At 38.9% G+C, this 12,188-nt stretch overlaps 1 protein-coding gene across 3 annotated transcripts in view; it reads right to left on the bottom strand.

The window, feature by feature from the left end:
• LOC127631589 (roundabout homolog 1-like) overlaps positions 1 to 12,188 on the bottom strand; it is a 296,494-nt gene that overhangs the window by 168,110 nt on the left and 116,196 nt on the right. For all 3 annotated transcript variants that reach the window (XM_052109827.1, XM_052109829.1, XM_052109828.1), the window contains one exon: positions 2,525 to 2,851. In XM_052109827.1, coding sequence (XP_051965787.1) covers positions 2,525 to 2,851 — 327 coding nt within the window. The remainder of the gene's footprint in view (positions 1 to 2,524; positions 2,852 to 12,188) is intronic.

Here is a 12,188-nt window from a genome sequence, read left to right as displayed (position 1 = left end):
AAGAAGAGACAGAAGCAATTAAGACAGCCGAAATAGATAGAAGAACTGTGGCAAATTCTCCAAGAAGCTTGGAACATCCTATCTGCACACAACCAAGAAAAATTGTGTCCAGGTGTACCTCGGAGAATTGGTGTAGTTTTGAAGGCAAAGGTGGTCACACAATTCTTCTTAGATTTACAGAATGTGAAGTGAAGATAAATTGCCTTTTCAAAAAAAATACCCCCTTTATGGATATTAATAGACATGGTCACTATAAAATTGAAGATTCTTAAAAATTTCTCCATGGTCCTTGATGGAAGATTAAATAATTTCAGAATAAACTGTTTTGGGTGAACTATTCCTTTAAGTTGTAGGTTTCCATCATGGTTGCCTGAACAGGGTAATTACATATATGGTGGCGAGGTTGTGGGGGGACAGACAGGCAGTAAGGGTTTTGAGCTTTGCCACTGTGTCATTATGGTCCTGTTTGAACCTTATTCAGAATAAGCAAACAGCCCAAGCTTTTCCTCATGTTGGGCCAAGCCGTGTTCTCGCCAAGCCTCTTGTTTTTGTTCATGCAAAAAAACTGCCTCCAGAATAAACAGCATACAGTATATCACCATCTGCTTGATATACCGCACACTATTTTCTCACTTTTTAGTCTCAGAGCACATATATATTTCAATATATATGAATTTATGTTTCTATTTCACCAATATTTAGCTAAAGCAGCTAATAAAGCTTTTGTAACTGGTTCTTAGCCAAATGAAAAGTTACCATGATTTTACAACAGTAAAAATAACTGTTGTAACTACAGTGTTTTGGCAGAATTGTTCTGAACTCATTTCAGATGCCATTTTGGATTTCAGAGCTGTTGATGTACTTTTTTTTTTAATAATTTGATTTGATTTGAGGCTGAACAATGACTTAAACTGCAGTTTTTAATTACAGAGTTCAGAAGAATTGATATATGAGGCACTAGTAGCACAGACTACTTTTACAACATTACAACCAACATTGTATTGAATACAGCCAATTAGACATTCATTAAATTATTTCCATTGGTGTTGAGTAAGAAATAGCATTAGTACACACTATACAACCAACTCACCCCCACCCCCTTCAGGTCCACCTCCAACTCGATTAGATTACAACAAGAGGGTTGGTGACAGCTCCTGGGCATACTTGAAAAGCGGTTGACATCTGAGAACAGTACTTTTAAAGTTTAAAGAGGGATATTATTGTAATGCATATCACATCCATGGCCAAGAGGAATCATTAAAAACCACATGTTTTTAGCAATATCCACTATTTAAAAAAATTCTTCAGAGATTGCACACAAAAACATTTTTCTGTATCCATTCATCTTTTTAAAAACATTACAATTGACTCTGCCCAGTGTACGGGAGGAGACAGCCCACCACAAAACAGCCTATGGTGGTTTACTGGTCTTGTTTCAATGGGTAAAGCCGGTCTGGTTTGAAGGTTTTAGAGGGATTTTGGGAACTTGCCAGCAGGTCAGACTGGAAGACCAGCTAGATCAGGTGAAAGCATTCTCTGATCTTCACATCAGGGAGCATACCTTGATAAAAATAACATGGAATAGCGTTCTTGTCATCTCTATTGTAAACATCATAAACTGGACAACAACACTGCAAGTAGATTTACTGTTTTTATTGCTTACGACCACCTACAGTGAGATATTCTGCTCCCGCTCTTCAGACCAGCAGTGTCTGTCTGTTACTTCCATCAGGATCACCATTCAGGTCTAGTGAAACAGTCACATCCTGCCCATCTCTAGATTATCCGACTCACTGAGTCCATTGAGACCAGAGACCCAGGAGGAAACCAGAAACTCTTTTCTATTCAGCTGGATAGGCTACAGGCTCATTCGTACTGAGTCAGACACAAAGCCAAATCAAGGCTGGCCTGGTTTCAAACTGCTCCTGGAAGAATATAATGGGGAAGAGACTCCAATGGACAAACAACAGCTGAAATGTTGATATAATAGTTCCTGATTCAGTCAGAAGTCTGTGTGACTACGATATATGTCCAAAAGTATGTGGACACCTAAAAAATATATAGACATTACTAGGGAATCTGTTCTCATTTGCTGCTATAACCGCTTCCAATCATCTGAGAAGACTTTCTACGAAAGCATCAGTGAGGTTAGGCAGTGATGTTGGCAAATCGGTCTTGGCTCACAATTTCAGTTTATCCCAGAGGTGTTCATTGGGCTTTAGATCTGGGCTTTGTGCAGGCTAGTCAAGTTCTTTCACATTAGAATCACAAAAAAACAGGTGCACTGCATAAAAGCTAGAAAGTTGGAAGCACAAACTTCTCTAGAATGTAATTCTATGCTGCAGAATTAAGATTTTTCACCACTAGAGATAAGGGTCTTATCCAAACCATACAAGAGAAGGGGGTGTACACACACTTTTGACCATGAAGCGTACACTACCATCTACCAATATCCATATGGTCAAAAATGTTGCACCAAAAACCGCAAGAACCCAGCATGATAAGAAATTAGACCAACACTTACTAGCTACTTCCAGTGAGGCATTGTGGCTAACCGCTTCTCCCAGGTAGTTACGAGCCACACAAACATAGGAGCCTTCATCGGGTTTGCTGCGACGGCCGTGTACGATACGCAGGAAGAAGAGAGAGCCGCTGGGCAGGAGCATGCGGTGGGATCGAGGGTTGTCCCGGTCTGTTTCCACACGCTCTCCATCTTTGTACCACTCAACGGTGGGGGAGGGACGCCCTTCTGCCTTGCAGTTTAGGGTGGCGGGCTCACCCTTGGATACAATCAGATCAGAGGGGTGTTCCACGATGCGGGGTGCAGAGTCTTCTTGTCGCAAACGGGATCCTGGAAAAACGCAGATCAGAGACACTGAATTACAAACAGAAAGAGGATTTTGCAATATTCTGATAATTTTCGAAAATTCCTAGGTTTCGAAGAGATGAACTCTTTCCCTGCAAAATACACAAGGTGCTCTTTAAGCTACACAAGCTGTTAATAAAATTCTACACTACTATTTCTATAATAATAATAATCCTAATCGTATGCAAAATTACTTTGAATGCCACTAATTGAGTTTCTGAGTATCTATTGAGAATCTTGAGAATGGGACTGTAATGCAGTCAACAAACCTGCAACTACTTCATTGTAGTCTTCAAAATACTTTAGGGGAAGTCAACCTACAAAACCTACTTTAAATATATTTTGTGTGGGATACTGGATGGACAGACAGCTTCCTTTAAAATGCTTGCTTAATGATACCATTCTGATGTATGAGCATGATCAATTTTCTATGAATATTAATGAGGATCAATATTCCATTGGTCTACAGTTCCGATAATAGCCCGTGTTTTGTATCCTGATGCAAATTCAATACAAATAAATTGCACAGCTGACGAGAGACAGATGGATATGTACAAATACAGTCATGCCTGAACATTCATTTTGTCTACATGGGGACATCAGTTGAAATCAGCGCATGATGTCATAAGCTAGATTTCAAAGCTCAATGGGGACAAGAGACCATTACAGCACACATTGCTAGTTCTCTTTCTTATTTAATTAGTGCTTGCAAGATAGAACTGTATTGATATTCCTCAAAGATTCTGGCAAGAGATTTTTCAAAGCAATTATGCCTAAATATTTTTGCAATGAATTCAGCCCGAACTGCTTGGACCTTATTCACTGTAGAGCCATCTTTCATTTTTAATGAGAATGAAAACAAGGCTGTGAGGGATAGACTTACCATCTCTACAATGGCACGCATGGTATAGCTGTAAAAATCTCCTAGATCTCATATGATTTTCCAAAACTCATGTTGTCTGGAGTTTTTGTCTACTGAATGTTCTTGAAAAGATTTTTTTTTTCTCAATGTTTTGTCCACGCATGACCCAAAATCACATTAAACTGCAGTACAGCCCATTGAGGAGAGTAGGTCTATCCCTCACAGCCTCGTTTTCATTCCCATTAAAAATCAAAGATGGCGCTGTTGTGAATAAGTTTTATTATGTACAGATTCTCTTCAAACTTAGTGTTGTAGATAATGTCAGTCAGTCAGCAATATTTATATATTTTTTAAACTTTGAAAATTAAGATCAATGTTTAAAAATCGTTTAAAAATTACAAATGTGTACAAATGGATTGTACAAAATATAACTGGCAGTGTTGATGTTGTCATAATATTTGCATAATTAATTTTAATTGATGTCCATTCTTAGATTTATTTGCATACTGCATTGTGATTGGTCTCATTTTCCTTGCAGATATTTAACGATTAATTTCCACCTTTACGCCATGTCCACACTAATACGTTTACATTTTAAAAACACATTACTGTAATTTTTTACTATTTCACGCCTCTCATCCAAACTAGAACAACATTTTCTTCGGCGGAGAACAGAGTATTAAAAAAATGCTCTCTACCATCACATACTTTATAAAATGATGATATTTTCCAATGAAAGAAATTGCAAATGGAGTTTTCAAACAAAAACGAATGACTTTCGCTACATTTATGCCTCTCATCCACAATAGAACAGCATTTTGATCCACTGAAAATGGAGCATTTTGAAACCCCTTTCCATTACCGCATACATTGAGAAACTATGACTCTAGGAAACGGAAAACTAGTTTTTCCAAGGAAAACAGATGTGTGGATTTTGGTCTTAGATTGCACAGTGACAATGAAGGAAATTAATGAAGAAGTATCATCAGAAAATGTACAAAAATAAAAACAAACTAACATAATAGCATGACATTAATTGCACAGAGTTGGAAAATGGAAAAGATGCAAATTAATTTACACAGAACCAAACTCTAAAATCTAAGCTACCAAAACGCTAACAATTATTTTGCTGCCTTGCAAGCACTGCTATTTCTTCAGTTAAAAAAACAAAACAAAACAAAAAAAACAAGCCATGTTTATTTAAATTTTTTTATATAATTCTTGAGCAGGTGTTGGTGACTTCCTGAAACAGATTTGTGTGGTTTTGAGCTCTGGAAAGGAAGTGCACCCCTCCATTACAGAAATCTCTCTGTTTTTTGGACTGCAGCAGAACTGTGCTTAAACCATGCCACTGTCATTTCAGCTGTGCGCTACTTCCCTGATCAAAGACACCAAATGAGAAGGCAGTAAAGTTAAGGATGAGGGGGTGTTTGGAGGCAAAGGCAGATAAGAGGCATTATGAGACCGTGCAAGACTTCTAGAGTGAGACACACATCAGACAGCTCTGTGAACGTCTGGGTTTATGCGTGTGTGCGTTTGATGGGTGGAAGTCTAAAGGAAGTGAATTCACTGTGCAGGGAAATAAAAAAAAAAGTCACTAAAATTGGAAACAGTCAATCTGTCCTTTCTGGGCTTAAGTCATTGCTTGTGTTCAGAGAGCAGTGAACTGCACCCATAAGACCTGGTTTATGTGCAAATGAGGCTTGCATCTTTAGCAGAATTTTGTGTATGTGTGTGTGTGTGTGTGTGTGTGTGTGTGTGTGTGTGTGTGTGTGTGTGTGTGTGTGTGTGTGTGTGTGTGTGTGTGTGTGTGTGTGTGTGTGTGTGTGTACCCTTTGGAGTCCATTCATCCCCAATTAAAAAAGAGCTAGGATTAATTGGCAGTGGAGGGTCAAAATTCATTCATCCAGTCTCCATCCCCCATTCAACTAACCAGCTTTTCTCCTGCAGCTTTCTGTCTCTCCTTTCCAACCCCCGTTCCATCTATCTATCTATCTATCCCTCCCTCCGTCCTTCTGCGGAGTGAGCGCTCCAGAAGCATGAACAGAGCTGTGTCAGTGGGCATTAAATCATCCCCAACATCAACGGGAGTTTGTGTGAGGTAATGAATTCATTGATTTGCAAGTGTGGAGCAGAACTGTTGGCTCTCATGTTTACAGTACACGTAAATATGTAATGGGAAGATAATGAGCTGTGCTTTCTGACATGTACAAGAATGCTGCAGGCACAAAGGACAAAGAGCACCATAATTATCTGTGTCTTTTGCACAAAAGTAAACAAACAATGGGTATTGTTTCCTAAAAACCAACCACAGTAATAACCACATTTTGTCATCACTTTTAAATGGACAACATCTACAGTATATTATGAGTATATACTATACTATACCCCTCTGAACTGTTCATGAGTGCACTCAAAAACTCAGAAAGACCCCACTACATGTCATATTCCCGATGCACTTTGAAATGCAAAAGCCCTGCACTCGGCCTGACAGACCTGCCAGACTCCTTTGGTGGAATGCTGTATCGGCACAATAACGAGAGGCACTGCTGCGAGAAGCACCGCATTACATAGCATTTTATATTTATAATTTACATGGTGTGAACAAGACTGAAAAAGATGGTCTTCAAAGTAAAAAGTAACCAAAGACTTATTGGAAGCAGGGGGTAAGGAAGTACGTAAGGAAGGAAGGAAGGATGGAGAGCGTGAATGAACAATGAAGGAAAGAGGGAGGAAAGACGGAAGTAAAAAGAGGGTGGAAGAGCAGGAAGTAAAGAAAAAGAGAATGAAGGAAGGAATAAAGGACAGAGAGAGTGAATGAACAATAAAGGAAAGAGGGAGGAAAGGAAGCAAGGATAAAGAGGGAGGAAGAGCCGGATGAAAAGAAAAAGAAAGAAAGAAAGAAAGGATGGATGGATGGAAAGAGTGAAAGAACAATGAAGGAAAGAGGTAGGAAACGAAGCAAGGAAAAAGAGGGAGGAAGAGCAGGAAGAAAAGAAAGAAAGAAAGAAAGAAAGAAAGAAAGAAAGAAAGGACGGAGAGTGAAAGAACAATAAAGGAAAGAGGGAGGAAAGAAAGGAAGTAAAAAGAGGGTGGAAGAGCAGGATGAAAAGAAAGAATGCAAGAAACGAAAGAAAGAAAGGACAGATGGATGGATAGAGTGCAAGAACAATGAAGGAAAGCGGGAGGAAAGAAAGGAATGAAAAAGAGGGAGGATGAGCAGGAAGAATAGAACAATTAGGCAAAGATGAAAGGATTAGAAGAAAATTAATAAAAGACAGATGAAGGCAGGAAGAAAGAAAGAAAGAAAACAAGGAAGGAATAAACGAAGGATGGAAGGACGAAGATAGTGAGTGAGAGAATGGACAATGAAGGAAAAAGGGAGGAGGAAAAGGAAGGAAGGAAGGAAGAAAGGAAGGAGAGAGTAAATGAAAAATGAAGAAAACGGGAGGAAGAAAGATGGAGGCAAGAAGGGAATGAATAAAAAAGAGGGAGGAAGAACAGGAAGCATAGAAAAAATATGCAAGGAAGGAAAGAAGGATTAAAGGATATTAAGAAATGACTGATGAAGGCAGGAAGAAAGAATGAAAGAAAACAAGGAAGGAAGGAATGAAGGAATAAACGAAGGAAGGAAGGATTGAAGGACAAAGAGAGTGACAATGGACAATGAAGGAAAGAGGGAGGACGAAAAGGAAGGAAGGAAGGAAGGAAGGAGAGAGTAAATGAAAAATGAAGAAAATGGGAGGAAGAAAAAAGAGGGAGGAAGAGCAGGAAGTATAGAAAAAATAAGCAAGCAAGGAAGGAATGAAGGATTAAAGGAAATTAAGAAAAGACAGATGAAGGCAGGAAGAAAGAAAGAAAACAAGAAAGGAAGTAAGCAAGAAAAAGGAAAGAAAAGAAGGGAGGAAGGAAGAAACAAAGAAGTGAGTTAATCATTAGAAGTAATTCTCCTTTATGAATAAGTCTCATACTTGGGGGGGGGGGTATTTTTTTTAACATTTGCCTCACTCAATCCACATTGATAGTGAGTTGATTGATCTGTTTATTTCCTAATTTGCCTGCTTTCTCCACTGCCTTTGGTCTCTCTTAACAACCCCACCCCCCCATCCCCATTCTCTTTCCTCCTGCGCTCTTTCCTGTTCTCTGTGAATATGAGATGAGCTAAACCGCTCCAGCGGCTCAGCAGTGGGATGCTGGGAATTCTGCATCTGAGATCCGATCAATTGCTGCCTCAGGCAAGAATCATTTTCCTCCTCAGACTGACACACATACACAAACACACACGTGCATTCAACATACATACATATACATGAGGAACGCTCAATATTTGAGCCCATATCTGTGCTCTCCTGGTCTCATATCATTCTCCCACTCCATATTTCCTCACTGGACAGTGGAAACCACCTGAGATTTACTTTGGAGGAAATTAAGAAGAGAGAAAGAAAGAAATCTTGGACAGGGTATTCAATGCAAAAAAGCCCTACACACAAAACAACACCAGCCCTGGTAGAATTTAAATAAAAGAACACTGCCAAGTCTATGACTGCAAAAACTAAAACAGATGGTATATTTTCTACAGCCAAGGGGAAAGATTGTGTTGGAGTTGATCTTAACCTTCCTGAGCTCTGCTCTTCCATGACATTTTGTGACACCATTCAAATGTGACAATGTACCAGTAAAGTATATTACATTTTGCAATCCCTCCTCAGTAAATGTCAGATTCTTGAGGCAACAAAATAGTGAGTCTGTGACATATTGCCTGGTTCTTACTTGCAATGTGAGTACACAGAATACAGCAACGGTTTAAGCACAAATGTAAAATAATTTCAATATACATCCAACATTTCAACATTGAGCACCTTTTAACTTCTTAGCTTTTTACTATCAAAAATACCTTTTTAAAAACATCAACATAAGAAACCTGCACTTACACAACACTTTAAATCATCTGACTATTCTCTGCTATTTATGTTAAAATATGATTAGGCATGCGCACAACACTTGCACACATTGGATAAGCCAGTAAGAATGGCCATAAAATATTAACATGCATAGAGAAATCAGTGTAATGGGCAAAAGTGTATGTGTGGCAATTTAATTATGCCCAAACCGTTTACAACTATATCCTGATGATGGAAAACTGTTGCCAGCTTCTCAAGCATGATTGGTGTAATATTTTGAATGTAAAAACACTCATTGATTGAAATCCAGGTCTAATAAATTAATCCGATTAATAATTGTATAATGAAATATTTTTTTCTTAAAAAAATTAGTTGTCCAATGGAAATTCTAATAATCCATTTTGTAGTAATGATCAATGCCAATTCCGATATATCTAAGGACATTTGCTTTAACTGTTTGCGTTTGGATGTCAAAAGCAGAATAATCTGATGATTTAAAATCTCATGTAAATGTCTTTTTTTTCATGCCATTTTTTTTTTCCATTGGGGACTTGGGTAGCTCAGTGGTACAGACGCTGGCTACCACTCCTGGAGTTCGCTAGTTCGAATCCCAGGGCGTGCTGAGTGACTCCAGCCAGGTCTCCTAAGCCCGGATGGTAGGGAGGGTAGAGTAACACGGGGTAACCTCCTCGTGGTCGCTATAATATGGTTCATTCTCGGTGGGGTGCGTGGTGAGTTGAGCGTGGATGCTGCAGTGGGTGGCGTGAAGCCTCCACATGCGTTATGTCTTCGTGGCGACACGCTCAACAAGCCATGTGATTAGATGCATGGGTTGACGGTTTCAGACATGGAGGCAGCTGGGACTCGTCCTCTGCCACCCGCATTGAGGCGAGTCGCTACGTGAACACGATGACTTAAACAAAAGCATTGAGAACTGGGCATTCCAAATTGGGTAAAACATTTATAAAAAATTATATATATATATATATATATATATATATATATATATATATATATATATATATATATAATAACTTTAATATTTAAAAGTTATAATAACTTTATTTCCTTGACATCTAAAATTCTTAATATCGATTTTTCTTTGTTTAATTTGAACTTTCGAAAGGTATTGTAATTATAGTAATATAATCCGTAGTTGATAGGTTTCAGCAGATAGCGAAAACCTCTATGACTACAATAATATTGATATTTAAGTTAGATTTTTTCCTTAAATTAAAACTTTACGCTTATCCTTTTATATGTATTTATTTATATACTTATTGGACATCAATTGTGAGATACTGTATTCTATTTTCTTTTTCTTCATTTTTTTCCTTATCCTTTTCTGTAATATTTACTACTGCCTGAAGGTAGGAAAAATGATTTCTGGTTTGATGTATAATAGGTAAATCTTCAGACTTCTAGAATATGGTGTGTGTGTGTGTGTGTGTGTGTGTGTGTTAATTCTCCTGACAGGAATATCAGCAGGGTGCTTTCACTCTAGTCTGCCTTTGCAATTAGAAAACTGCACACGCCTCTCAGCCATGTTAACCGACACAGCTCTCAGCTACATTCATGCACAGTACAATTACATTACAACCTACAGTGCAGTTGACTTAATTTATTTCCAAACAGAGGGAGGGTAGGAAGGGGGAAGATAGAGAGAGAGAGAGAGAGAGAGAGAGAGAGAGAGAGAGAGAGAGAGAGTGAGTGAGAGTGAGAGAGAGAGTGAGTGAGAGAGAGAGAGAGAGAGAGAGTGAGAGAGAGAGAGAGAGAGAGAGTGAGAGAGTGAGAGAGAGAGAGAGAGAAGTGTCACACGGCAGTTTTTAATAAGTTCAGCTTCAGTGGCTGCATTAACTTCAGATGGAAATGAGATTTTCTCATCAATGAGAACGAGACGAGATCATGCCAGTAGAAGAGATATACGGCAAAATGCCTAAGGACACTAAGGTCATACATTGGGTTAGCGGGTGTGTGTGTGTGTGTGTGTGTGTGTGTGAGTGAGAGGGGAAGTAAAGAAAAAAGTGGTCAAATAAGAGAAGAAGACAAAGCAAAATTGGCCTTAATGCTTAAATGTGCAGTGTGTAATCTCTGCATCACCAAACAGAATAGCAAAAATAACTAGATTTAATAAGAAACTTTAATGTTGCCTTGCCAATACCTTGTCTGCTAGTTAAAAAAAAAAAGTTTGAAAGATTGTTCATCATCCATAGTGTGAAAACGGTTATTCCAATCAGTTCGAAAGCTCAAAGCAAACTGAATGTCTGTGCCGAGTTTGGTGGATGTAGTTTGAAAGCTCAAGGATGAGTTACAGTCAGAAACTTTTTTTTTCCTTTCTTTTTTTTTGTGTGAATGAACAGGGTGTGTAAAAACTAAAACTTCACTCACTTAGGAATGGGAACCCAGTTGTTATTGTTATCTTTTTAACCCAACAATGATTTATTGTTGTCAAGATTGTTTTTTTATCATAATATAATGCTGAATTATCATTCTAATTATTTTAATCATTTGTTTTATAAATCCATGTATTTCTGTTGTACTTCACCTTCACCAGGAGCTTTTATTCTGATGGCTTAGGGTAGTCTCCATACATTAAGCTGGAATACAACATATTATTTAAACATGGAGACATTTTTCAGCTTTAAGATGATCCTCCCTTAAGTTTTACAACTCTATGATTCATTTATATGACTAGTACAGGTGTTGCCAAGCTGTCTCGGACAGAAGCCCACATGCACACCCTATGCTTATCACAGCCAATAAATCCAACTAAATGACCTGCTAATCACCTATTAATGGTCTTACAAATAGACCACGGCCCTCCTTGGTGCACCCGTCTTATCTCTGCTTAAATACTTCTATCGGAGTTCCGGCAGTGGTGCTTTGAGTAGGGCAGTCCTTCATGGTGAGTCATGTGTGGCTTAGTTTCAGCTGTGTGCTATAGGTAAAGTTTGGAGGAGAGGGGAATTTTGAGTTAAATTAAAGGATAAAGAAATTCTGTCATCATTCACTCATCAGGCTAATATTCTGCCCAGTTTCATTGTTTTATAGAAAAAGAAAGATGCAGCGAAAGTCTTATTTTACAATTTTGAGAAAGTGCGCCTTTGGATCCGAATGCATACACCATGCCTCACATTTCAAACTCGGAATTTGCATCACAGCTTCAACCAAAACGCTCATCCCTGCGAGTCCCATCTGGGGATGGCGGAGGATTTTAGAAACAAAAGCGAGCCGGGAGCGGAAGGCCCTCTGTCAGCTGTGAAACAGATCCACAGGTCTTCCCTGGCTGAGGGGGTCATGGGCAGCCCCGAGAGAGAGCTCCTCTGGGAGGCTGTGGCCCATCCTGCCCAGAGGCCTCCCTGAGTCTGGAGAGCTGAAACAATAAGAGCAGTCTCTCTGCCTCTGGCCCCAGTCAATCTCAACAGACACCCCGAAACAGATGGAGAAGTGTGTGAGCATTTAGAAGTGGGTCAATCAGACTCATGTGCTTGGTATTACTGGTACTGTAGAAACACTGGTATCATTACATCTTTTTAATTTTAGTATCGACCGAAGTACC

This window comes from Xyrauchen texanus, chromosome 38 (genome assembly GCF_025860055.1).
Source record: "Xyrauchen texanus isolate HMW12.3.18 chromosome 38, RBS_HiC_50CHRs, whole genome shotgun sequence".
Taxonomy (NCBI): domain Eukaryota; kingdom Metazoa; phylum Chordata; class Actinopteri; order Cypriniformes; family Catostomidae; genus Xyrauchen; species Xyrauchen texanus.
This window is presented reverse-complemented; position numbering and strand designations above follow the sequence as displayed.